At 37.4% G+C, this 24,940-nt stretch overlaps 2 protein-coding genes across 4 annotated transcripts in view; one reads left to right on the forward strand and one right to left on the reverse strand.

Moving 5' to 3' along the window:
• The window catches only part of LOC145979359 (thioredoxin, mitochondrial), a 58,731-nt gene extending 47,389 nt beyond the window's left edge, over positions 1-11,342 (forward strand). For all 3 annotated transcript variants that reach the window (XM_083112230.1, XM_083112226.1, XM_083112232.1), the window contains exon 2: positions 10,228-11,342. In XM_083112230.1, coding sequence (XP_082968356.1) covers positions 10,395-10,859 — 465 coding nt within the window. In that variant the 5' untranslated portion in view covers positions 10,228-10,394 and the 3' untranslated portion in view covers positions 10,860-11,342. The remainder of the gene's footprint in view (positions 1-10,227) is intronic.
• Positions 11,343-12,052: 710 nt separating this feature from the next.
• Positions 12,053-24,940, reverse strand: part of LOC145979341 (uncharacterized) — a 273,539-nt gene continuing 260,651 nt past the window's right edge. Inside the window, exon 16 of the mRNA XM_083112208.1 lies at positions 12,053-12,392. Within this exon, the coding sequence (XP_082968334.1) occupies positions 12,270-12,392 (123 nt within the window). The 3' untranslated portion in view covers positions 12,053-12,269. The remainder of the gene's footprint in view (positions 12,393-24,940) is intronic.

Below are 24,940 nucleotides of genomic sequence, written 5' to 3' on the forward strand. Positions count from 1 at the left end.
CACCGTTAGAAAAGTTCCCGGATTTGAACCGACCGGGGATCGAACCCGGGACCTTTAGCATGGTAGTCAGACGCGTTACCGACTGAGCCACCGCGGCCAATCTTTCCATTATTAAACAAATTATACCTCAACAGGCAAAATGTTTTGATACCACCTCGTATTTGAAGCTCTCCACTACCCTCAATTCTTCTGTGTGTATCTTTATTCTTGGTTCATTATTGGCTGTTTCTTGTTATTAGCACCTCACTCTTTTCTGCACTGAATTTCTTTCCTGCTCTTCTGATTTCCTCATTCCAACTTTCCCCATATTACTAAGTCATCAGTCAACAACAGGACCTTCATCTCTTCCTCTCCTATCTTCTTCCCCACCTCTTCGTTAATTGCATCAATTGTAATTATGAAGAGCAGTGGGGAAAGAGCACTTCCCTATTTTAGTCCATTACTTATACTGAACCACTGTTCTTTCCACTGGTGTCTTCACACAGCTCTGGTTGGACTTGTATGTGCTCTGCACTCTATAGTGGAATCACAAGCAAAACAACCTGCGCAGACCCGCGACTCCTGTGCACCGCACTCCCAGGATGAGGGGAGGGGGAGAGTGGACCATGCTTGCTTATGACATGAGCTGAAGGGAAGAAGGGAAAGCTGTGTGGGGACTTTTCGTCCAGGGTTTTTTTTTTCCTTGTGGTCTCTTCCTCTACTCCTTTCTCTCTTAGAGCCTTCTCAATCTTTGTTCTGTCCATATTATCTTCTTCTTAAAAGTTCGCATAACCACTTCTTATAGATGCAAAATAATCTAACACAGTTATTTTTAGTGGTTATTATTTTATTTTATCTGCGACGTTTCGTTCTGGTTTCCCAGAACTTTCTCAAGCTACACTAAGATACACGTACAAAAACACAACCTCACATGGCTAGTTACTCTACACTTGTAAGGAATGAATGTGTGTGCACTATTACCATTATTACCTAGGAGGAAATATACCTTTTCTATATATAGGAATGCCATAATCAAATCATTTCCAGCCTCCCCAATGGCGCAGTGGTTGCATCGTTGCCTTGTAATCAATGTGTCCTGGGTTCGATACCCGGTGGAGGCACATAGTGGTTCGGATTCCACTTTAAACTGTAGGTCCAGTCCCAATTAGCCTTACTGTGCATAAAGTGGACTTAAAACACCAAATCAAATCATTTCCATACTCGTGACTTTCCTGTAATTAATTTTTGTGAATATTAGCTCTACTCTTGATCTGCCTCTTCTAAATCCATACTGTTCCTCTCTCATGTTCAACTCTGTTACTTCTTTTATTCTTGTCTCTAATATTTTCTCATACATCTCTGCCGAGTGGCACATTGGTGTTATTCCTCTATAGTTTGTACATTCCTTTCTCTCCCCCTTCTTGAATATGGGAACTATTAGTCCCTTTGTCCAATTTCTTGGCACCTCTCTCTTGCCACACTGTTTTCAACACTCTGTACAGCTACTGCATACCATTAACTCCAGCTCCTAGTATTAATTTCCACTGGCACCTCATATATTCCAGGTGCACTACCTCTCTTCATTCCAATCAGTTCTTCCTCCACTTCTTTCCATGCGAGATTAATTTTTTCCTTCCAGTTTTGTTTTTCCTTCTTCATGTTCATTTCCTTTTTTCGGGTTCAGCAATTTCTCCAAATGATTTGTCCACATTCTCCTTATTTCTTCAACCTCTTCTACAATGTTTCCCCTTTCATCCCTTAGCTTACAGCAGTCTCTTCTTTCTCTTCTCTTTTCTCTCACTAATCCATACAATACTTTCTTGTTCCCATCTACCGTATGTCCATTTCGATCTTCAGCTGAGAGATTGGGAGAAGCGTGGCGGGCGGTGCTGACGGAGATGCCGACATTTGCGGCCTGTAATGCCAGCTTATTTTTATGGACATATGCAGACATTTATATAAATATTGCAAAACGAGCACTAACGTGTGTTATAAGAGTTGTTCAAAGTGATGTCCACCTACATTCACACATTCCTGGCATCGTTTGATGATATTTTGATACACACGCAAAAGTTCTTCTTCCATAATTCTTCCAAGTTCTGTCCTTATATTGTCTTTTAGTTGCTGTGAGGGTTATTTGGGTAGACTCTATTTTTTAAGGTTCCCCACAAATAATAGTCACATACGGTAAGATCTGGCAAACATGAAGGCCATAAACCTCTAGAAATTATTCTGTCATCCAACACCTCCCTTATAGCGTCTTCAAAAAATATAGGCCTTATTATTCTTTTTGCACTTACAGCACACCATACACCAATTTTTGCATAATGTAACAGAACTTCGTGTATTATTCGGGGATTTTCAGTGCTCCAGTATCTATTGTTCTGTGAACAAACATGACCACGCAAGTGAAACCATGCCTCATCCGAAAAAAAATATTAACTGTGGATCAACAATACCATCTACAATATTCTGCAAAACCCAATTACAGAAATTTACTCTACTTACGTTGTCAGGGAGCCGTAATTCTTGCACTATAGAAACTCTGTATGGTTTTAATTTTAGTAGCTTAGTGGCTGTATGTGCAGCTGATTTTGACACGCCTATCTCCTGTGAAACATGGTGTAGAGGTTTGTTTGGAGAACATTCTAATGCTGCACCAATTTCATCGAGTTTTGCTTCGGTTAGAATCCATCGTTTTTGCTTAGATGGTATACAATTTAACGATCCAGTTTCTCGTAATTTAAGGACAAGATGTCTAACCGTATCTCTATGTGGAGGTGAAACGCCTGGGAATTTCTGTACAAATTGCCTACACACGTCTCGACACGAGTCTGTTTTCACGTAAGTGTCATACATAAAACTTCTTTGTTCTACGAGGGGAGGGGGAGCTGATAAGTTCTCGGCCTGAACCCCTTCCGCAAGTGTCATCCTGAAATCATGCATTGCATTTGAACCATTGATCTTTTGGAAGTTTAAGTGCCAGCTGGGATGATTGTATCACTAACGGTTTTTCCTTTACAGGCCATTGCTTGAAGCATGGTGCAGCCAAATGTGGAATTTACCAAGGAGGAGTTGTGAGGTGTCATGAAGTTGTTCTTTCTGTAACAGAAGTCACCGAAGGAAATCCATGGTTGCATGCTAGACACATTGCCCTTCACACTCCACTGTGAAGAAATTGTGCTCAAACTTGAAGCGTGGTGATTTTTCCACAGAAGATGGTGAAAGGTGTGGGAGGCCAGTGTCAGTGTCAACTCTGGAAAAAGTAGATGAAGTTCATGACCTGATTTTGAGTAACAGATGAATTTGTCTTCAAGCGATAGCCGAGACCTTGCACATATCCAAAGAACGTGTCTGGTCAATAATCCATGATCAGTTGGACATGCACAAGCTTTCCGCGAAATGGTGCTTAAACGTTTGAATGCCGATGAGAAACGCAAACGTGTGGCATCTTCTCAGGTGATTTTGCGATATTTTGCAAACTCTTAAGGACAATTTTTTGAATCGGCTTGTTACCCAGAATGAAAGTTGGTTCCACTACTTTGATCCTAAGACCAAACAGTAATCATGCGAGTGGCGCCATTCAGGATCTCCAAGGCCAAAGAAATTCAAAGCACAGAGGTCCGCAGGTCTGCTTGCCTCAATATCAGACTACCTTCCAAAGGGACAAACCATACGTAACATCAGAGTATTACTGCAGTCTTCTGGCTAAGTTAAAGGATGCTATTAAAGAAAAGCGCCGGCTAAAATTAAGAAGAAGAGTGTTTCTGCAGGACAATGGTCCCGTTCACAAGGCTCTGGAAGAACAATGGATTTTCTGAAGGACCTAGGGTTTCAGTGCATTGACCACCCACCTTACTCACCAGACCTTGTGCCATCTGATTATTATATCTTCCCTAGACTGAAAAAAATTCTGAAAGGACAGAAATTTAGAAGTGATAATGAGGTTATAGCAGCTGCCAAACAGTGTTTTGCAGACCAGGAAAAACTTCTTTTTTTTCTCTTCCGGAGGGGTTAGAGAAGTTGGAGCAACAGTGCCAAGTGTGTAGACCTTCGGGGAGAATACGTTGAATGGCCTGAAACTTTCATGCCTGTAGCTTAAGTCCTTCTGGGTCGGGCCGAGAACTTATCACCCCCCCCCCCCCCCTCATAATGTGAACCTTGCGGCTGGCATTCCAATCATCTCACTGACACAACACACATACACACTGCAATAACACAAAGAAGTAACAGCAAGTAACCAAGAATAACACACTTGCGCACAGTACGAAATTAACACGCCCTTGGTTTACATCTGCTTGCCACTATATTCACAGCTCTGTCTTCATCTAGTCGCGAAGGATCAAAAAACTCGATCTCGGAGATTTCGGATTGCAAGGAAGCTCACAAAATCCATTGACTTTTAACGGTTTCGTCTGCAGCATAATCTTGATACAGTGTTGCACATTCGAAACCTCCAAACGATCCCCATCGACACAAAACTCTTTCAAGGATATAAACTTTGGTCAAAACTATGAAAAAAATGTTTCATTATCTGTGGCTCTTAACATCGTTTCTAAAGCGTATTTTTTTTTGTGTATATAAGGGCAGAACTTGGATGAATTACAGATAATGAATTATAACACAGGTTAGTGCTTGTTTTGCAATATTTATATAAATGTCTGCATATGTCCATAAAAATAAGCTGGCATTACAGGCCGCAAATGTCGGCATCTCCGCCAGCGCCGCTTGCCATGATTATTCCGATCTCTCGGCTGAAGATCGAAATTAACTCACTGTACATCTTCTTCTAGCACTTTAGTCCATTCTTCCATCTACTTTCTTCTTTCCTCCTTTACTACTGTTCTTGATTCTTTTACACGTACTCTTTTTGTGCATTTTGTGATTTAAATTTAGACCATTTTCTAATTGCATCGTTTTTGTTTTTCTCTGCCTCTCTAGTTATGTGTGTATGTGTGTTATTAGTGAGTGTCCTTTCGTCATATCATCACTCCTCCTCATCTTCACGATTAGCCAAAAGTGCCAGGAAAGTGATGTAAAATTAACCAAATCAATCAATCAATCATGTTGCCAACACCAAATACAGACACCACCATCTGTAGAGTGGACTAATTGGGTTCATGAAAGTCTGAGGAGCACATCTTTTTCCAGTGTTCTACGAGGTGCATTTCAAGAGAAAGGACCAATTATTTATAAAACATGACTGGCAACAGTGATTGGATCGCGACCGTGCAATAACATCAACTGGTTCATTGGCGACCTATCAATCATATTTTTGCTAGTCGGCTGTTGGTTATCGTGTGAGTTAGAGCATGTTAAAATGGCTCTGCAAATACACGATCCTGAGTGTTGAGAACAACAGTCTGTGTCTAGCCTTCTTAAACCCGAAGGTTCATGGCTGCAGCAACACAGGCCTTCCATCTTTCCCTATCTTCAGCAAGTTCTATATACTCTTTTCCATCCCTACCGATTTCCCTTAGGTCCATCTCAACGTTGTCCCTCCATCTTCGTCTTGGCCTTCCTACAGGTCTCTTACCATCAGGTTTCCCAACAAGAATCCTGTAAACTCCTCTTTCCTCTTCCATTCGTGCCACATGGCCTGCCCACCTAAGTCTTCTTGATTTAATTATTCTAATAATATCTGGACATGAATGCAAATTATGTAGTTCTAAATTATGTAACCTTCTCCACTCACCTGTCTCCTCATCCCTTTTAGGTCCAAAGATTTTCCTAAGGATCTTATTTTCAAATACTCTCAATTTATGTTCCTCTTTCAATGTAAGGGACCAAGTTTCACATCCATATAATACTACAGGCAAAATTACTGTCTTGTATATTTTAACTTTTAGTTTCTTAGATATTAAACGAGAAGACAAAAGTTTATGAAGAGAGAAGTAACATGCATTTCCTGAATTAAGCCTACTTTTTATTTCCTCTTTAATATAATTTTCATTTGTTAATATTACTCCTAAGTATTTGAATTTGGAAACTGGTTCAAACGAGTTGTTATCAATAATTAGATTTTGATTATTACCGAACACTTGGTTTCGGCCTGTAAGCATATATTTAGTTTTCTCTTTGTTAACTTCCAAACCTATCTCTTTAGCAGTTTTGAAAAATATTTTAGCATTATTCTTAATTGTATTCACATCATCCCCCAGTAAGTCTACATCATTCGCATATGCTAACAACTGAGTCACACCATTTAATTTTAGTCCTTCTTTAGTTACTTTTACCTTCCTAACAGCATATTCTAAGGCAAAATTAAAGAGCAATGGAGATAATGCATCTCCTTGTTTTAACCCATCATGAATTGTAAATTTGTCAGACATATTAATACCCACACGAATTTTACTTTCTGTTTCACTGGTGCATAGTTTTATCATACTAACAAGCTTCTTAGGTATTCCAAACTCTACTAATATATTATATAATTTATCTCTTTTGACCGAATCATATGCATTTTTGAAATCAATGAATAGCTGATGGACATTTTGATTACATTCCCACTTTTTTTCAAGTGTCTGTCTAATGTGAAAAATTTGATCTGTAGTTGATCTGTTACGTTTAAATCCACATTGATAATCACCTATAATTTCATTAGCATATGGGGTTAGTCTTGTTAAAAGAATGTTAGATAATATTTTATATGTTGTTGAGAATAGAGAAATTCCACGGTAATTATTGCAGTTCATTTTATCACCTTTTTTAAACACAGGAACAATTATGGGGTCTTTCCACTGTTGAGGGATTTCTTCTTTATTCCATATTAAACAAATTAATTTATGAATTTGACATATTAATGAATTTCCACCATATTTAATTAACTCAGCTGGTATTAAATCAATGCCAGGTGCTTTGTTATTCTTTAGCCTTTTAATAGCATCCTTAACTTCAGTCAAGTTAGGTTCTGGAACTAAAGGTTCTGCTGTGTGGACTTCATTTACTTCTGATTTATCTCCTACATGAACATTTAAAAGGTCATTAAAGTAGTTCTTCCATCTATTTAGAATATCGCTTGGGTCAGCTAGAAAATCACCGTCTTTATCTTTTATCAAGTTTACTTTAGGTTGCCACCCCTTTCTAAACTCATTTACACCTTTATATAAATCTCTGATATTTTTATTTTTGCTGTTTGTTTCAATTTCGTTAATTTTGCTTTTCAAGTAATCTCTTTTTTTTACTTCTAAACGTGCGGTTAACTTCTCGCTTTATTCTATTATAATTGTTTAGATTTATATCATCAGAGTTATTTAACCACCTAAGTCTAGCCTGATTTCTTATATCTATTAGATTATGACATTCATTATCAAACCATGGCTTACTTTTTCTCGGTTTATGGTATCCTATACTTTCTTTAGCTGCTGATTCTATTGCATTACGTATGTGCTCCCAATTCTTATTTACGTCTGTTTCATTTATATTTTCAACATCATTTAAATCCTGCAAAACATCAAATCTATTTGACAGTTTAATTTGGTAATCTTTCTTAATTCTTTCATCAGCAAACTTTCCTGTATCAAATTTTATAACTTTTAGATTTTGTTGCTTATGATTTATCACTGAGAGTCTTTCTCTTAATTTAGCAATTACTAAATAATGGTCACTGGAACAGTCAGCACCTCTATGTGTACGAACGTATACTAGTATCAATGAGAATATGATCTATCTGATTATGAGTTTTACCATCTGAAGACCAGGTATATTTATGGATATCTTTATGTTTAAAAGTGGTACTTTTCACAATTAAATTCTTTGAGGTTGCAAAAGTAATCAATCTTATACCATTATCATTACTTAATTCATGAAGACTTTCTTTACCAATCGTGGGTTTAAATGTATCTTTTTTCCAATCTTTTCGCACCCACTAAAGATGAAAAAGTTCAACCAAACTCCATCTGCCCGAAAAGTAATTCCAACTGTGCTCTGGGACCAACAAGGTGTGCTTTTGGTGGATTTCATGGAACGGAGGAGAACAATCGCATCTGAAACCATATCAAAATTCAGACTTGCCATACGAAACTGATGATATGGAATGCTACACTCGGGAACTGCTCTCATCTGTGACAATGCTACTCAACCCTCTGCAGATGATTGAGAAGTTTGAATGAGAACTTTTTGATCACTCCCTGTATAATCCGGACCTTGCACCTAGTAACCACTTGTGCACATTAAAAATTGACTTGTATGTCAATGATTTGAAAAACCCGAGGTGTTGAAAATGGCAGTGTTGAATTGGCTGAACTTCTATGCAGTATGTATAAAAGAGCTTATTCAACGATACCAAAATTCCTTGACTATGTTGTATTTGTAACCACTAATACAGTGTTCCTATGCTTCTTGTCTTCTTTGATATAATCAAGCGGCCCTTATTTTTTAAATGCACCTGATAACATGTATGCTTTCTGCACCAGGCAAGTCTTTTATAGTGATACGTGTAGGAGAATGTGGGGAAAAAAACACTACATATTCTCACCATTTCAGAAAAAAAAAAAGTTTTTCACTTGAAAATAAGAGAAGAGATGCTCTCTCCAAATGCAGCGTCAGAATAGGCTAAATTACCCAAGTAACCAAAACCATTGAGCCAACTGGTTTTTTTTTTTTGGTTTTTTTATGTGAGAAAGGTTGGGTTTACGTTGGTTGGCAAATTGAAGTTGGTCTTACGTTGGGCCAACGTTTGTCCAACTATGAAAAGTGAGTCAAAATTAGTTTTAAAAAGTACTTTCTCGTGTTAAGACAACTTTCAAGAATGCTGTAAATTCTGGAGTGTAAAATAAGTGACATTTCTTTTGAACAGCTCATACTGGAAATATAATATTTTGTTAATGAAAGTAGAAGCTGTTCTTCTAGTCACTCACCAGTCCTTTGTCAGCCGCCATAGATGAAATTGCTTATTGCTTGTCTGTTTAGCTGTAACACAACAAGAACATTTTTGCAGGTATTCTTGTGAAGGTGGTTAAACAATATTATGTGCAGACTAAATTCCATGAAAGGTGGAAAAGGAAGTAAACTCTATAAAGCTTTTTTGTGCTACCACTTGAAGATAACGTGAAAAAAATGATGCCATATGAATGAGAAAGTGCTGTGTATTTTTTTTTATTTTATACAAATATTAATTTGTAGTATAGTTTATATTTGGGCTCACAATGAATTATATATATATATCAAAACACAAATCTATCTATACTTTAGTTTTCAGTACATTGGCCCAATGTAAAAACCACATGTTGGCTCAATGTTGGAACCATAGCTGAAATTACCATTGACCAACAGTATGTTCTTACGTTTGGCCAACCTTTCGTTGGGCCAGCCACTTTTGGTTACTTGGGTAGAAGCTGTTGACAATGGAATGTCAATTTAACTTTGCATGTTTATATGAGATTTGAATTTGTTTTCCTGACCTTCCTGGAGAACACGGGTGGGCTCAAAGATTTGGATAAATTTAAAGGCATATTCTGTAACAGAAGGTTTTTTTTTTACCTCTTTCAGTATTGACATCACAAGGTTTGAAGTTTGACATTTTTTTTATATGTATCACATAGGTGAGGTACAGCAACAAATAAATCTGTACACTGATCCTAAAACAAACAAAAATGAATCGTAAATGTTTTGAAACCATAATTCCTTGCTACAGAGCTTGCTTGTCCATGTTCTATGTAGAATTTTCAGTGAAAAATGCAGGCTCGACCAGGACTCGAACCTGGGTCTCTAGCATACTGTGCCATTGAGCTACCAAGCCAGCCTGGCTTCGCCTGACTCTTTGCTGCTGCTGCTTTACCTGTGTGGAATTGTTTCTGCTAGTGCTACCGCTATGGGATTTGTTTCATTTAAAACACTGTAGACATTGACTGGTTCCTCCCAGCATAGATGTAAATTCATTAAATTAGGCACACACAGGAGATGTACTCTGTAGAATTTTCAGCGAATAGTGCAACATCCAGGAAAGGGAACACGTCTACAGTGTTTCAATAGGCAACAGATCCCATTGTAGTAGCATAGCAAAAACAATTCCATGCAGGTAAAATAGCAACAGGGAAGAACCAGGCAAGACCAGGCTTGCTTGGTAGCTCAGTGGTAGAGCAATGGTATGATATGCCAGAGACCCAGGTTTGAGTCCTGCTTGAGCCTGCATTTTTCACTGAAAATTCTACGTAGTACATCTTCTGTGTGTGCCTAATTTAATGAATCTATGTTGTTCTTGATTTTAAAAAAAACCAACTAAATTATATTCTATCCACTTCTTTTCAGATCTATGACAAGTTTTTCATTTCAAGAATTGTCCTCATCATCCTGGTAGGCTTGTCCGCTGTTGTGGGTTTTGTGTTATACTTGCTCACCCACTTGATGGAACCACGACAGGCACAGCCCATCAAGAAGTGGCTACTCTAATTCTGCAGCTGTGGAGTTCATTCCAAATGTTGAGGAAATTTATTCAGCGTGCTCCCACACTTCGGTGGAGGAACTGCTACCACTTAGCAGCCATCCAAAGCTTAACACCCATCTCTAGTCCATGCAGCTTCTCCTCCTCGTGCTCCGTGCAGAAGTCCTTCACCGTGAGCGACCAAGATGTGTTTACCAAGAAAGTGTTAAACAGTGACGTTCCTGTGATAGTGAACTTCCATGCAGAATGGTGCGAACCGTGTAAAATCTTAACACCGAAGCTTGAAGAGCTGGTGGGGCCGATGGAGAATGTGCACCTGGCCATTGTTGATGTGGAGAAGAGTGCGGAGTTAGCCCACATTTTTGAAGTGAAGGCGGTGCCAGCTGTGATAGCAATGAAAAATGGGTCTATTGTGGATAAGTTCATTGGCCTTGTAGATGGGGATGTCATTGAAAATTTCATCAAGAAATTAGCCAAGGAGACAGAAGTTAAGAAGTAACGTTTATTTTGATAGCATCGAAGTAGTAGCTTTAAGACTTACACATATGTTAAAAGGAAAGTCAAGTTTAGAGCTTTTTTGTTGTGCATATGAATATGAGATATTGACAATAAGCTTTAGACAATAATTAATGTGTAAAATCTTTAGAAACTTTCATAATCACTAATGTACAAACGTATAAAATTGTAAAATGCATACAAGAAAATGTAACAGGAGTAAATGTAGTATTTATTATCATCAACTGTGTTGACATGGGGTCATTTAAATGTACACAAAAGCTTTATGTATAGAAAGGAGCGAACCATGTGAATTTTATCCGTATATTTATTTGTGAAATATAATGATCATGCATGCTTCATAATTCCACTGTAGAACATGGAATATATGCTATTGCCATGAATTGTATGAATGCCATTAAAATTAAATTGTAGACAGAATGCTGAATTTAATTTTCAAAATGCATAAACTGCATATCAGAACTAATCAGTTGTTTCTCTTCTTCCAACCTTTCATGAAATTTCTCTGGTATTTATAGATGATATGGTTCAACAGATACATAGTCTGTTTACACACAGGAGCGATTTTACACTAGTCATCAATAATGAACACAATAAAAAAAATACATTTTCCTGCATTATACATTCAATCTTCTTGGTCTCAATATAAATTACAATTTTACTTACTTAATTTTGCGAGTATGATACGTTTTCCTCAATTACGATGTTTCGAGAGATAACTTCTCTCTTCTTCAGGTTTTGGTGCTATATGCGAAGAAAATGTATCATACTCGGAAAAAAAACGTAAGTAAAATTGTAATTTATATTGTTAATCTTGTGAGTAATTCACACATAGTAAATATGAACGGTCTCTTGGTCTCAACATAGCAGATTGTTATAAAATTTTTGTTGATATTGCATTCTTGCACAATTTAAGGTTTTTCAGCTTGATCCGCTGAAAAATGTAAAATCGAGGTTTCACTGTATTATTAAAAAAAAATCACATTTCAATATCTGTAGCTTTATCATTAATTATCTTCATCAGTATAATAGACAGAATAATATAAACAAGGCAACACATTGTAAGAGCCATCTCTAAACAAATATGTATTTCTATTATCATATGCATTTAAATATTTGCTAATTGTTCATCAAATTAATATTAATAAGAGATATAGAGTAAAGAATTTCAGCCACTCAAGAAATAAATGGTTTTATTAATACAAAAATATTGATTCTTTTTCCTAAATCACTGCTGACAAATATTTTTAATATTAACTTTAACTTGAACATTGCTTAAAAAAGCATTGAATGTATTTATTATATATAAAGCTTAAGATTATAAAACTTTTAAACTCATGTTCCAGCACAAGTTTTTTATGAATACTATCATTGTAGGAATTTTCTTTGTTGCTTATTCTTCTCCACTGTGATCACAAGTGTCTTCACATTTGATATTCCCTTGCACACAGAGGCATGTCACACATGGCTGATGAACACTAGATCTGAAAACTTCCATGTCACTATAAACCTTGCCCTGAAAGAAAATATGATTCATTCTTACTGGTACATTTTACATTGAGGACACAATATTTAATTTTTAACCGCTTGCCGTGTAAATTAATTTCCAAAATTCCGTCCCAAATTTTGAAATTTTTTAAATCCAGTTTCTTTGTTCTAAATTGTATGCTTGTTACTAAGAATACATATTTCACCTGAAATGTAGCTAAAATGATAAAATATCTATACATATAAAACTTACATTTTATTATCCCTTGTTAACCCGGGCTACATACACATGCATGAAAAATGTTCATTTTCATGAACATAATGTAAGAAACTTATTTTATAGAAAGTTTATAATATACTGCCTCTAAATATTGTACATATGAAGTGAAAGTTGAAACAATTCAGTTCACTCTCTTATAAACATTATGTATACATATGGATGTCTAAATAATGAACAAATTTTATTATCCCGAGTATACTCGGACTAATAAAGGATATATATATCATATAAATGTAAACATGACCTTTGAATGTTGTACTTATATTTTTAAAAATCTTACAAATTGCAGTTCTGATTCTGAAATTATTAGATATTAGATAGGCACAGTGTGGTGAACTCTGAAGCATGAAGCTACACATAAGGGAGCATTGCAATCTGGGCAGTTGTAACGTGCCTCTGCCAATCTTCTTGCCTTTGGCATCTCTCACTCTGCTACACATTCCAAGCATCAAGCTGAGTAAAATGCTGCTGCCAAATGGCCAAGTAGACATTTACTGTAATTTGCGGCAGAAAGCCTCTCATAAGTTTGTTCAGGATTAAAAAAAATGGACGACAAAAAGTAGTTTGGTCCGATTATACTCGGGATAATATAAAAAGTGCACCTAGAGCCTGTCTGAGTTTACCCGGGATAATAAGGCAAGCGGTTAATGATATTTGTTGGAAGTTGTGACTAAGAGCATAGACATACACCTAAATTTGTACTTTAGTTTTTTTACCAATCGTGGCATACACAATAGAATGGTGCTCTTTCAAATGTTAATAGAAGTTATTTCTCACATTACATGGGCACAACATACACCGTCAGCACCGTAAACTGTCCAAGCTTAATTACAATCCTTCAATGTGTGCACCCTGGGTGCATGATCATTATTTGGGAATATACCTTCAGAATGAACCCATTACCTTCCAAGAAAATGAGACAAGCACTTAGCACTCATTCCAGACTCGGTGTAGCATGTCTGCTGTAATGGCCTGCAGTGCATGCATCATCCTATCACGAAGTTCATGGATGGACATGGGCAATGGTAACACATAAACCAGGGACCTGTAACGTAACGCAATTCATTGGTATTTGTCACCGTTCCGCGTTATTTCCGTACCGGGTACCGCGTACTGGCCCAAGGGCTGTGGACCGTTCCAAGGAAAATACCAGAACCTCTTGGTAAGGCGAACAGTAACGCTTCTGCTATACCGTTCCGTTCGTTCCCTGAGAGTGCTTCGGGGACGACAGCTTTGAGTACACAGAGTGGAACGTTAAAATACCCGTACCAGAAAGCATGGAACTTGTTCCTTATCTGAATGCCGGTTCCGTTACGGTACATACCTCTCCTTAGAATCAAACCGGTACAAATTCATGATGGGTATATCTGAAACTTTAGGATCGGATAACAAAACCTATTTTCAACAAATCAAATGGGTATTGAATGGATCAGAAAATATATGTCACGTAACTCTTCATATTAAAACTTTAAGAACTAATATTAATTGAGGTTGTAGGCAATAAAATATAAATTGTATATATATAAATAAATATGGAATCGTGAGATTTGTTATTAATAATGTTACTTTTATATAACCAATGCACGTAATATTAGGGTGCAAGCTGAACATATTAAAAAAAATCTTTTCAAGCAAGATATTGAAAGTTCGACATGATGATAGTTTATGTAATTAGAATATTACATGTGGAAAAAAGGGAAAGTTAATGTACGCCATATTGAGAAATGTTACCATCTAAGTTACAGATCTTAAATTCGGGTTGACCTGGCATTGCCAATCAATATGATTTTTGTAAAACTGGAAATTAGACGCCATATTGAAAAATGTCACTTCATAAGATAGAGAAGTGAAATTCGGTTTGGTGGTAGATCTTGCTAATTAGTGCATGTTAAATCAACATGATTGCGGAAAACCGGAAGTTGATGGACGCCATATTGAAAAATGTTACTTCTTAAGATAGAGAAGTGAAATTCGGTTTGACGGTAGCTTATGTGAATTAGAGCATGGCAAATTGACATGATTGTGGAAAACTGGAAGTTCATGGACGCCATATTGAAAAACGTTACTTCTCAAGATAGAGAAGTGAAATTCGATTTGGTGGTAGATCTTGCTAATTAGTGCATGTTAAATCAACATGATTGTGGAAAACCGGACGTTGATGGACGCCATATTGAAAAACGTTACTTCTTAAGATAGAGAAGTGAAATTCGATTTGGTGGTAGCATATGCTAATTCGTGTATGGCAAATCAACATGATTGTGGAAAACCGGATGTTGGTGGACGCCATATTGAAAAATGTTACTTCTTATGATAGAGAAGTGAAAATCGGTTTGGTGGTAGATCTTGCTAATTAGTGCATGTTAAATCAACATGATTGTGGAAAACCGGAAGTTGATGGACGCCATATTGAAAAATGTTACTTCTTAAGATAGAGAAGTGAAATTCGGCTTGAAGGTACCTTATGGGAATTAGAGCATGGCAAATTGACATGATTGTGGAAAACTGGAAGTTCATGGATCCCATATTGAAAAACTTTACTCCTTAAGATAGAGAAGTGAAATTCGATTTGGTGGTAGCTTATGGGAATTAGACCATAACAAATCAACATGATTCTGGAAAACCGGAAGTTGATGGACGCCATATTGAAAAATGTTACTTTTAAAGAAAGAGATGTGAAATTCGGTTTGACGGTAGCATATGCTAATTCGTGTATGGCAAATCAACATGATTGTGGAAAACCGGAAGTTCATGGATGCCATATTGAAAGACGTTACTTCTTAAGATAGGGAAGTGAAATTCGATTTGGTGGTAGATCTTGCTAATTAGTGCATGTTAAATCAACATGATTGTGGAAAACCGGAAGTTGATGGACGCCATATTGAAAAATGCTATTTCTTAAGATATACGAGTGAAATTCGGTTTAATGGTAACTTATGGTAATTAGTGCATGGCAAATAAACATGATTGTGGAAAACCGGAAGTTGGTGGATGCCATATTGAAAAATGTTATTTCTTAAGACAGAGGAGTGAAATTCGGTTTGATGGTAGATTATGGAAATTACAGCATGGCAAATCAACATCATTGTGGATAACCGGAATTTGGTGGATGCCATATTGAAAAACGTTACTTCTTAAGACAGAGGAGTGAAATTTGGTTTGATGGTAGCTTATGGGAATTAGAGCATGACAAATGAACATGATTCTGGAAAACCTGAGTTTGATGGAATTCATATTTAATTTTTAATAAATAAAAACTAAATCGACACTCAAATGTATTTCTTTTTCAACATGGCATCTATCAACTTCCAGTTTTACAGACAGCATATGCATTGTCCATGTTCGAATTAGCAAGCGCAATAATCTAACCGAATTTCACTTCTTCATCTTAATAAAATGCATTTTTCATTATGCCGTCCATCGACTTTCGATTTTATAATATCATATAAATTGACCATGTTCTAATTAACATAAGCAACCACCAAAGGAAAGAGGAATATTAAAGTAAATTTTTTCCATTAACGTCCGGTTTTCCTTCATCATGTTGATTTCCAATGCAGTAATATCCATAATATCATAAAACCGAATTTCAGTCCTCTATCTGAACGAATAACATTTTTAAATATGACATCCATCAACCTCAGGTTTTCCAGAATCATGTTGATTCCCTTGCTCTAATTCCCATAAGCTACCATCAAACCGAATTTCACTGCTGTATCTTAAGAATTGACGTCTTTCAATATGGCGACCATCAACTTCCGGTTCTCCAGAATCATGTTTATTTGCCATGCTCTAATTCCCATAAGATACCATCAAGCCGAGTTTCACTCCTCTATCTTAAGAATTAACGTATTTCAATATGGCGTCCATCAACTTTCGGTTTTCCACAATCATGTTGATTTGCCATGCTCTAATTCCCATAAACTACCTTCAAGCCGAATTTCACTTCTCTGTCTTAGAAAATAACATTTTTCAATATGGCATCCACCAACTTCCGGTTTTCCGGAATCACGTCAATTTGCCATGCTCTAATTCCCATAAGCTACCTTCAAGCCAAATTTCACTTCTCTATCTTAAGAAGTAACATTTTTCAATATGGCATCCATCAACTTCCAGATTTTCCACAATCATGTTGATTTGCCATGCTCTAATTCCCATAAGCTACCTTCAAGCCGAATTTCACTGCTCTATCTTAACCCTCGGATGCATGTCACTTTTTTTTTACAACTTTACATATGTGGGGTCAATTTGACCCCAATGCAATTATGCATTGAAATAAGTACGACAGAGTAAATAGTTCAGCTAATATGGTTTATTGATGAATAATTTATCTGAATATAACATAGGAAACAATTACCCTTTTATTATTATTTAAGCCCCTCCCCCCAAATAATAACAATGTATTGACAATTCACTGTTCTACATATTAATGGTAGTTACACTTCGATCGCAATTATCAGAACTTCAGTTGACCTGAGAAACAGTATTTTAGAGATAACACAATACAGTACTTAATATTATTTTATCTAGAACAAATAAATTTAAAAAAAATAAAAAATAAAAATATATAAGGAATAAAAAGAAGTATGTGCCGGCCTCTCATGGCAATTCAATACACCTCACTCGCATTCTGAACACACCACAATCACACTGCTGTGGACCTTGCACACAGGTTTCCCACATCTTCTGCAACGTTCCGTCGTCTTCCTGTCCTCTTGTCTTGTGCAGACCTGGCATGTTACTCTTTTCTTTGAAGATCTATCCTCCAGTCTCTGTGCCTGCCTCACTACGCCGCAAAGTTTCATTGCCTCGGTTACTGGTTTCTTCAGGTTCACGTTTTGGCACCTCCCCCGCATGTGAGGAAGAATCAACTCATTCGCCAACTCGATAAGAAACATACGGCGTCTGAGACTGACGCCTAAATTGTAATCAGAATGCTGTGACAAGTAGCATGTGTATGCATTGAGAACGCCTACATTGATTACATTATAGAAGAGGGCCATTGGCCATCGACGTGTCTGTCTTCTGCAGGTGTATGTTTGAACCAGTTTGTCTATGGCGTCCTCTCTACTCTTTGTTTGGTTGTAAAACTTTATGATTTCTGGTTTCTTCTTAGAATCATCATCATCAATGTGTATGTCATGATGCATGGCGCTGAGTAGAATGACATTCTTGTTTTTCTTCGTCACGTAGCTTACCAGGGTCTCATTTTCATGGAAGGCGAATTGTGAGGTGCAAGGCTGTCTTGTCTTGATATTGGTAAGTGCAGGTGGGATTTCAATTTGTTCTTCTTTACTGTCCAACAATGGTTACATTTTGTAACAGGAGATCGATAGCCAAGTCATGAATTGTGAAGAATTGGTCAGTTGTGATATTTCTTCCAGAGTTCCGCAGTATGTAGCACAGTTTCTTCACGACGTTGCTGACGAGGTTCTTTTGAACTATCTCTCCTGGCTATCGTACCAAGTAGATTAGACTGTCTTTGGCGTAAAAGTTATGAGCATCGCACAACCAGAAGATCTTGATGCTGTATTTGGCCGGTTTACTTGGCATGTATCGCACGAACTTGCATCTCCCACGGAAAGGCACTAACTGTTCATCAATCGTAAGAAAGGCGCCGGGTACCATGATTCTGCGACAGTTTTTGATAAAAAGTGTCCAGATATATCGAAATGCAGCCATGTGATCAGTCTCCAGACGTGCAGCGACAGTATGTTTGTCATCAGATCAGAGTAGTCTTCTGATGTCTTCGAAACGATTTACTCCAAAGGTTGCTTTGTACTTCGGGTTGGAGAATTTGTTGAGAAATAGCTCACGAACAGGAACATCCCAACTTCTCTCAGTTGGTCTCGATCCGCGCCAAATACATCTGCGCATGCGCACTTTGCAGTGAGTCATGGCAGGGTGGGTGGTTGACCTTGAGATGATTTAGTTTAGTTTGGCCATTACTGATCATAACATGTAGGATCAATTTCCCTTTATGAATGTTTTCCTAATGTTTTCAGGCTGGGGTCAAAATGACCCCACACATGGAAAGGAGGGGTATTGTTAAAAAAACGTTAAAAATATAATTTAAAATAAATTGTAAGAAATTTATTTATACATGTTCATATAGCTGAAGTAGCATGGTAAGATGTCACAGAAAATCAGAATTATTTATTTAGATTTTATTATAATACCAGGAAATAAACAGACAGTGGGGTCAAAATGACCCCACACATGCATCCGAGGGTTAAGAAGTAACATTTTTCAATATGGCGTCCACCAACTTCCGGTTTTCCGGAATCACGTCGATTTGCCATGCTCTAATTCCCATAAGCTACCTTCAAGCCGAATTTCACTTCTCTATCTTAAGAAGTAACATTTTTCAATATGGCGTCCATCAACTTCCGGTTTTCCACAATCATGTTTATTTGCCATGCTTTAATTAGTATAAGCTATCGTTGAACCGAGTTTCACTCCTCTATCTTAAGAAGTAACATTTTTCAATATGGCGTCCATCAACTTCCAGTTTTCCACAATCATGTTGATTTGCCATGCTCTAATTCCCATAAGCTACCTTCAAGCCGAATTTCACTTCTCTGTCTTAGAAAATAACATTTTTCAATATGGCGTCCACCAACTTCCGGTTTTCCGGAATCACGTCAATTTGCCATGCTCTAATTCCCATAAGCTACCTTCAAGGCAAATTTCACTTCTCTATCTTAAGAAGTAACATTTTTCAATATGGCGTCCATCAACTTCCGGTTTTCCGGAATCACGTTGATTTGCCATGCTATAATTCCCATAAGCTACCTTCAAGCCGAATTTCACTTCTCTATCTTAAGAAGTAACATTTTTCAATATGGCATCCACCAACTTCCGGTTTTCCGGAATCACGTTGATTTGCCATGCTCTAATTCCCATAAGGTACCTTCAAGCCTAATTTCACTTCTCTGTCTTAGAAAATAACATTTTTCAATATGGCGTCCACCAACTTCCGGTTTTCCGGAATCACGTTGATTTGCCATGCTCTAATTCACATAAGCTACCGTTGAACCGAGTTTCACTTCTCTATCTTAAGAAGTAACATTTTTCAATATGGCGGCCATCAACTTCTTGTTTTCCACAATCATGTTGATTTATCGTGCTCTAATTAGCATAATCTACCTTCAAACTCAATTTCACTTCTCTACCTATTTTAAAAGTAATGGGGCCTACTGCACATGCCTCCTAGTAACAGGTTGCCTGAATGACGAATATCGACCTTCTGCGCAGGTCGTTGTAATTAGTATATTATACATGAGCTTGTTGAAACTAATTGTTTCTATTGTTAATAGTTTGCCAGAGTGACGGTCTTCAAAATTTTTGCATAGCTGATACCATTATTAACAAATTAATGAAAGATAAACTAGATAGCATTTATACATAATTTTCGGATAAATAATATCCAGAAAGATCACGAATTACTTTTTTCTAAAGTTATTATAATAAGTTTTAAACAAAGAAGTGTATATTTATCGGTATTCCATTTGCTGCTGTGGAATTTTGATTGACAGTAAACTGTTATGATACGTACTGTAAGTTCCTGTTACAAATGTTACCCGCTTCATCCATTTCTATCCATGTACCGGTATTTTAATAACAAGCGCTGGTCATTGTGCTTCAGTACCGGTTACCAAGTTGTGGTTCCATTTCGTACCCGGTAGCCACTGTTCAGGTACAGTATGTACGGGTACGATCGTATCCATTCCATCCGGAATGGGTCGTTGAGTAACGGTACGCCTAATTTACCCAGGTTGTAGGTAGGTCCAATCTGTCCGGTACTGTGTGGAACGTCAATGCCATTGTAACGCATATCGATAGTTCCGTTCATAACTTGACAGCGTTACAAGTTGGGTTACGTTACAGGTCCCTGACATAAACACTACCTTAAACAAGCCCCCAAAGAATGAAATCACATGGCATAAGATCCAGCGAAGGGGGTGGTGGGGGAGAAGGTTTCTGCTGCATGTCTGATCTAGCACTGTGGAAGAACACCATTGTGAAACACTTGTACCTTCATGTGAAAATTGAGGGGGGGGGAGCTCCATCCAGTTGTAGAATGTAATCGTCATAATTGGTATTCAGTCGGGACACCCTACTTGAAGTCCCTCTAGCCGCTGACTTGAAGGGTCTTCACTGAAATGCCTCACTCACTCTTTAAATGTCCTCACAAGACACACAAGGTCAGCCAGGACTCTTGCCTTTACACAAGCATCCAGTTTCCACAAACTGTACCTACCACCTGGTAATGTTATTCTCGTGTGGTGCGTCTTTTTTAAACCGTGCACTAAACTCATGCTACACTAATCACAGATGTGGGCACCTCAAAACGGAGCACACACAAAGCCTTCTCCTGCTGTGATGCCATCTTGGAAACTGACCCTGGAGCCTCTCAGTAATCCTGACAATCGAACTCTTGGTAGCATATGAGAAACTTGGACAGTTGACGGTGTTTCTTGCACCCTTGCAAGGTGAGAAATAAATTTGTTAACTTTTGTAACTGCACCATTCTTTTGTGTATGCCCTGTATGTGATAATATATAGATACAAAGAATAAAAAAAGGTATTATGTACTTAAGAATGCAAATAATTCAGTATTGTATCACAAATGACAAAATACTTTATGAAAGAAATTGAGTTCCCTTGCGTACTTAAAGATGATCAGTTTTCTATTATTTCATCGCTGAAGAGTCTACACTAGTGTTGGGCAATACATACCGTCCAGATGATATATTACGATATTGAAAATATATCATCCAGGCAATATCAACTGGATGATATATTGTCATGATATTTTGGCAATATATATATCATGTCGGTAATATATTGTACATATCGTCATGATATTTTGGCAATATATCATCACTATATTTTAGCGATATATATTGTGTCAGTAATATATAATCACGATAGTTGGCAATATATGTCATGGAGATGATATATCGCCGATATCACGATGCGGAAAAAATATTGTATCATCTGTGATTATATTTTCTTCATGATATATTGCTATATCAAATTTCTGATATCATCCATCCCTAGTCTACACCAAAGAAAAGAAGAAAGGAAAAGTGAAGAGGGAAGGAGATAAGAGGAGTGAAGAAGAGTGGAATGAATACAAAAGGTGAGATCAGCAGGGGATATGAGATAGCAGAGGAGAGGAGAAAAACAGAGTTGCGACAAGAGAAGAGGAAAAGGGAAGAGCTGAACAATGAAGAGGTTCCAGAAAATATTGCCTAGTGTCAGTAATTGATGATCATACGCTATGGGATAAGACTAAAATTTCCAAAAAGTTTATGCCCTCATAAGGGTTTGAACCTGCAACTCGCAGGTTGTATTTCTCTTCTCTCCTCCTATCTCATACCCCTGCTGGTTTCTGCTCATCTGCTGATGTGTTATGTTATTTTAAGTATTCGGATTTCCTCAGGCAGACTTTTAATCTTCCCAGCTGTTTGTCATCCCTGTTTGGCGATGATGACAGTGTTTTAACAAATGTTTTTAGATTTTTGCAAAGAGCTGGTCTTTTCCACCATCTGTGAGGAAGCTTTTAGTACATTCTGACTTTTTACTGTGTTGTGTTTGTCTTGTGCAGGTCTTTTTACAACCTTGCACTTTTATTTTTTTCCAAGGGGCTTTTTATACCCTTGTTTTAACTTTTTTTAGTCAGAATTTTAGATAATGGGATATTTCCCCGTATACATAGAAGGGTGCAAAATGGCCGACACACCCAAAACTTTTAATTCAATCAATCATTCAATCCTTTTCTCTTTCCAACTCCTGATTCACTGTTATCCTCTCCTCTTCACCCTTCTCTTTTCCTCTCCTCTCATTTCCTCTCCTCTCATTTCCTCTCTTCTTTTTTCTTTTGTGCAATTAAATCTATTTTCTTTAACTTGGGGAACAAACACTATTTCTTTCATAAAGTATTTTGTCATTTCTGATATTATTAAATACATACTTTTTTATTCCTTCCATGTATATCACACATACCTATTATGCATGTGACAATCCAGAAATTGAGGATAGCTCTATATCATTGATGAAATCAGGTGGTGGATCGGGGAGGGGGGTAATCCTCCCCAGAAATTAAAAGGTCCATCCCAAAAATTTCAGCAAACTGGCATATCATTCGGACAATAGCTAAGAAAGTTTACAACCATATTTGCTTTGGGCTTTGTTTCATTCAGTTTTATTTAATGTAGAATGTACTTTTTCACTTTTTTTATAATTGTAATAAGCAATAATTCAGTCCTCTTTATAATTAAAAGTAAAAATAATGAATAGTTTTAAATTATCATTCATTTTGTTAACTGCTAAATTAAGAAATGTGATTGATCAGGATACGCTTCAAGATTGTGTGAAGGTGTCAACTGAGGGTGAAGAGGAAGCCACAGAAAGTTTCATCGATGATGTCATCCACAGATATGCTGTATATAGCCTAGATGCCTTAGTTTGCTGTAAATGTAAATTATTGCATGCAATAATATTATATTATTGATTCTCATAATCTCATTCTTAAAATGATAGTTAATTATACCTAATTACATTTAATTTAATTGAATCAGATATCAGATATAAGGGACAATTTTAAAATATTAGTATTGTTTCTTGGTATTATATTTGATGATAAACACAAGAGGACAAATGGGTGGTGGACTCTATCAAAGCGTCCAAAGATTAATATGGAACAGGGATGTACCTAAGAAATGCAAGAAGGTAATATATAACACATACTATGTGCCGATAATTATGTATGGAGCAGAGATTTGGACAATGACAGAGAGAGACAAAAGAAAGATGCAGGCAGTGGAGATGAATTTTTTAAGGAGTATGTATATTGGGGAAGACTAGAAAGGATAGAATAAGGAATGAGGAGATCCAACAGACAGTTGGGGTGGTGAAGCTCCAGGACAGGATAGATCAGGCACAGCTGGGGTGGTTCGGATACATGAAGAGGATGTATGCAGAAAGACTGCCAGTAAGAGCTTACAGTGCACAAGGAGTGAGAGTAAGGCCAAAGGGGAGACCAAGATGTCGGTGAAAGGAGCAGATAGCAGAGAGTGTTAGAAGAAGAGGATAAGATACGAACACCATGGAAAGAGAGGAGTGGTGGAAGACCAGAAGAAAATGGAGAGGTTTGACCCAGCCAGAGGCAGGAAACTGGCAAGGATGATGATGAGGAAGACATCCTCCCCACCTGTGAAGTTTGATGTCCTCCCCCGAGGAAAGTGGCTGGATTCAACACTGCTCTACATGCAACCCACCATCTTGTGTATTGTGCAAGTTGGATTATCTAGCATAAAATGTCATTGTCGTGAAACATTTGGTGAATGCTGTACTAGTGAAACATTGCTTAAAGTAAAAAAAATAGCTTGGTTTCTCTTTTGTATGTTTATTCACATTGTTAACGAAATTGGATTCCAGTTCTTCTTTCTACATGTGTTTCAGAATGAAGAATTTTTCTATCAAACCATTAAAAGATTAACAACCTCCTTATATATGTGTTTGTGTGTGTATGTATGTACGTATATAATATCATTAAAGTTGCTAACTTTTTAGTTTGGTTCTTCGTCTGAGGGAGACCTGATAGAGGGTAGAAATATTGCATGTAAAATGCTTTCAAATCTTATTAAACTGTCTTGGTCAGCAACTTTAGTGTTTTTAATATGGAAACAAGGCTTAATTTTATTAACATATATACCAGGCTGTCCCAGAAGTCCTGCACCATTAGCTCACTGAGCTCCAAGAGGGGATGTTTGCGAGGGTAGGTGGCGCCACCGGTGAAAGGCTGTTGGCAGGCATAGAGGACAGGTTCATGGGATCAAGTGAAGGCACGCACAGCATGTGTAGCGAGTGTTCCCGTGAAGTTAAAGAGGGCACGATGAGTGAGGACCAAATTGCACTTCGTGCAGTGCTACGTTTTTTATGGAAAAAAGGACTAACAGCAAAAGTGGCAGCGGAGGAAATTTGTCGTGTTGGAGAACGAAGAAGTAGTGAATCGATCGACAGCTTCCCGTTGGTTTAAAAGATTCGCTTCAGGTGATCTACGCCTCACGGACAATGCCCACAAGGGGTGACCTCCGATGGACATTAACGAGTCTCTGCAGGATGCTGTGAATGCTACACCACAGTCCAACACACGTGTCTTAGCAAGACTGGTTGGGGCATCCAAATCGACAGTAACCGTCGTATGCATGACATGGATTACACCAATAAACAGCCCCGACAAAGTCCACAAGATCTGACAGAGGTGCAGGCCCAGCGCAGAGTTGCAA

Source organism: Lepisma saccharinum, chromosome 1, assembly GCF_977018435.1.
Source record: "Lepisma saccharinum chromosome 1, izLepSacc3.1, whole genome shotgun sequence".
Classification (NCBI taxonomy): Eukaryota; Metazoa; Arthropoda; class Insecta; order Zygentoma; family Lepismatidae; genus Lepisma; species Lepisma saccharinum.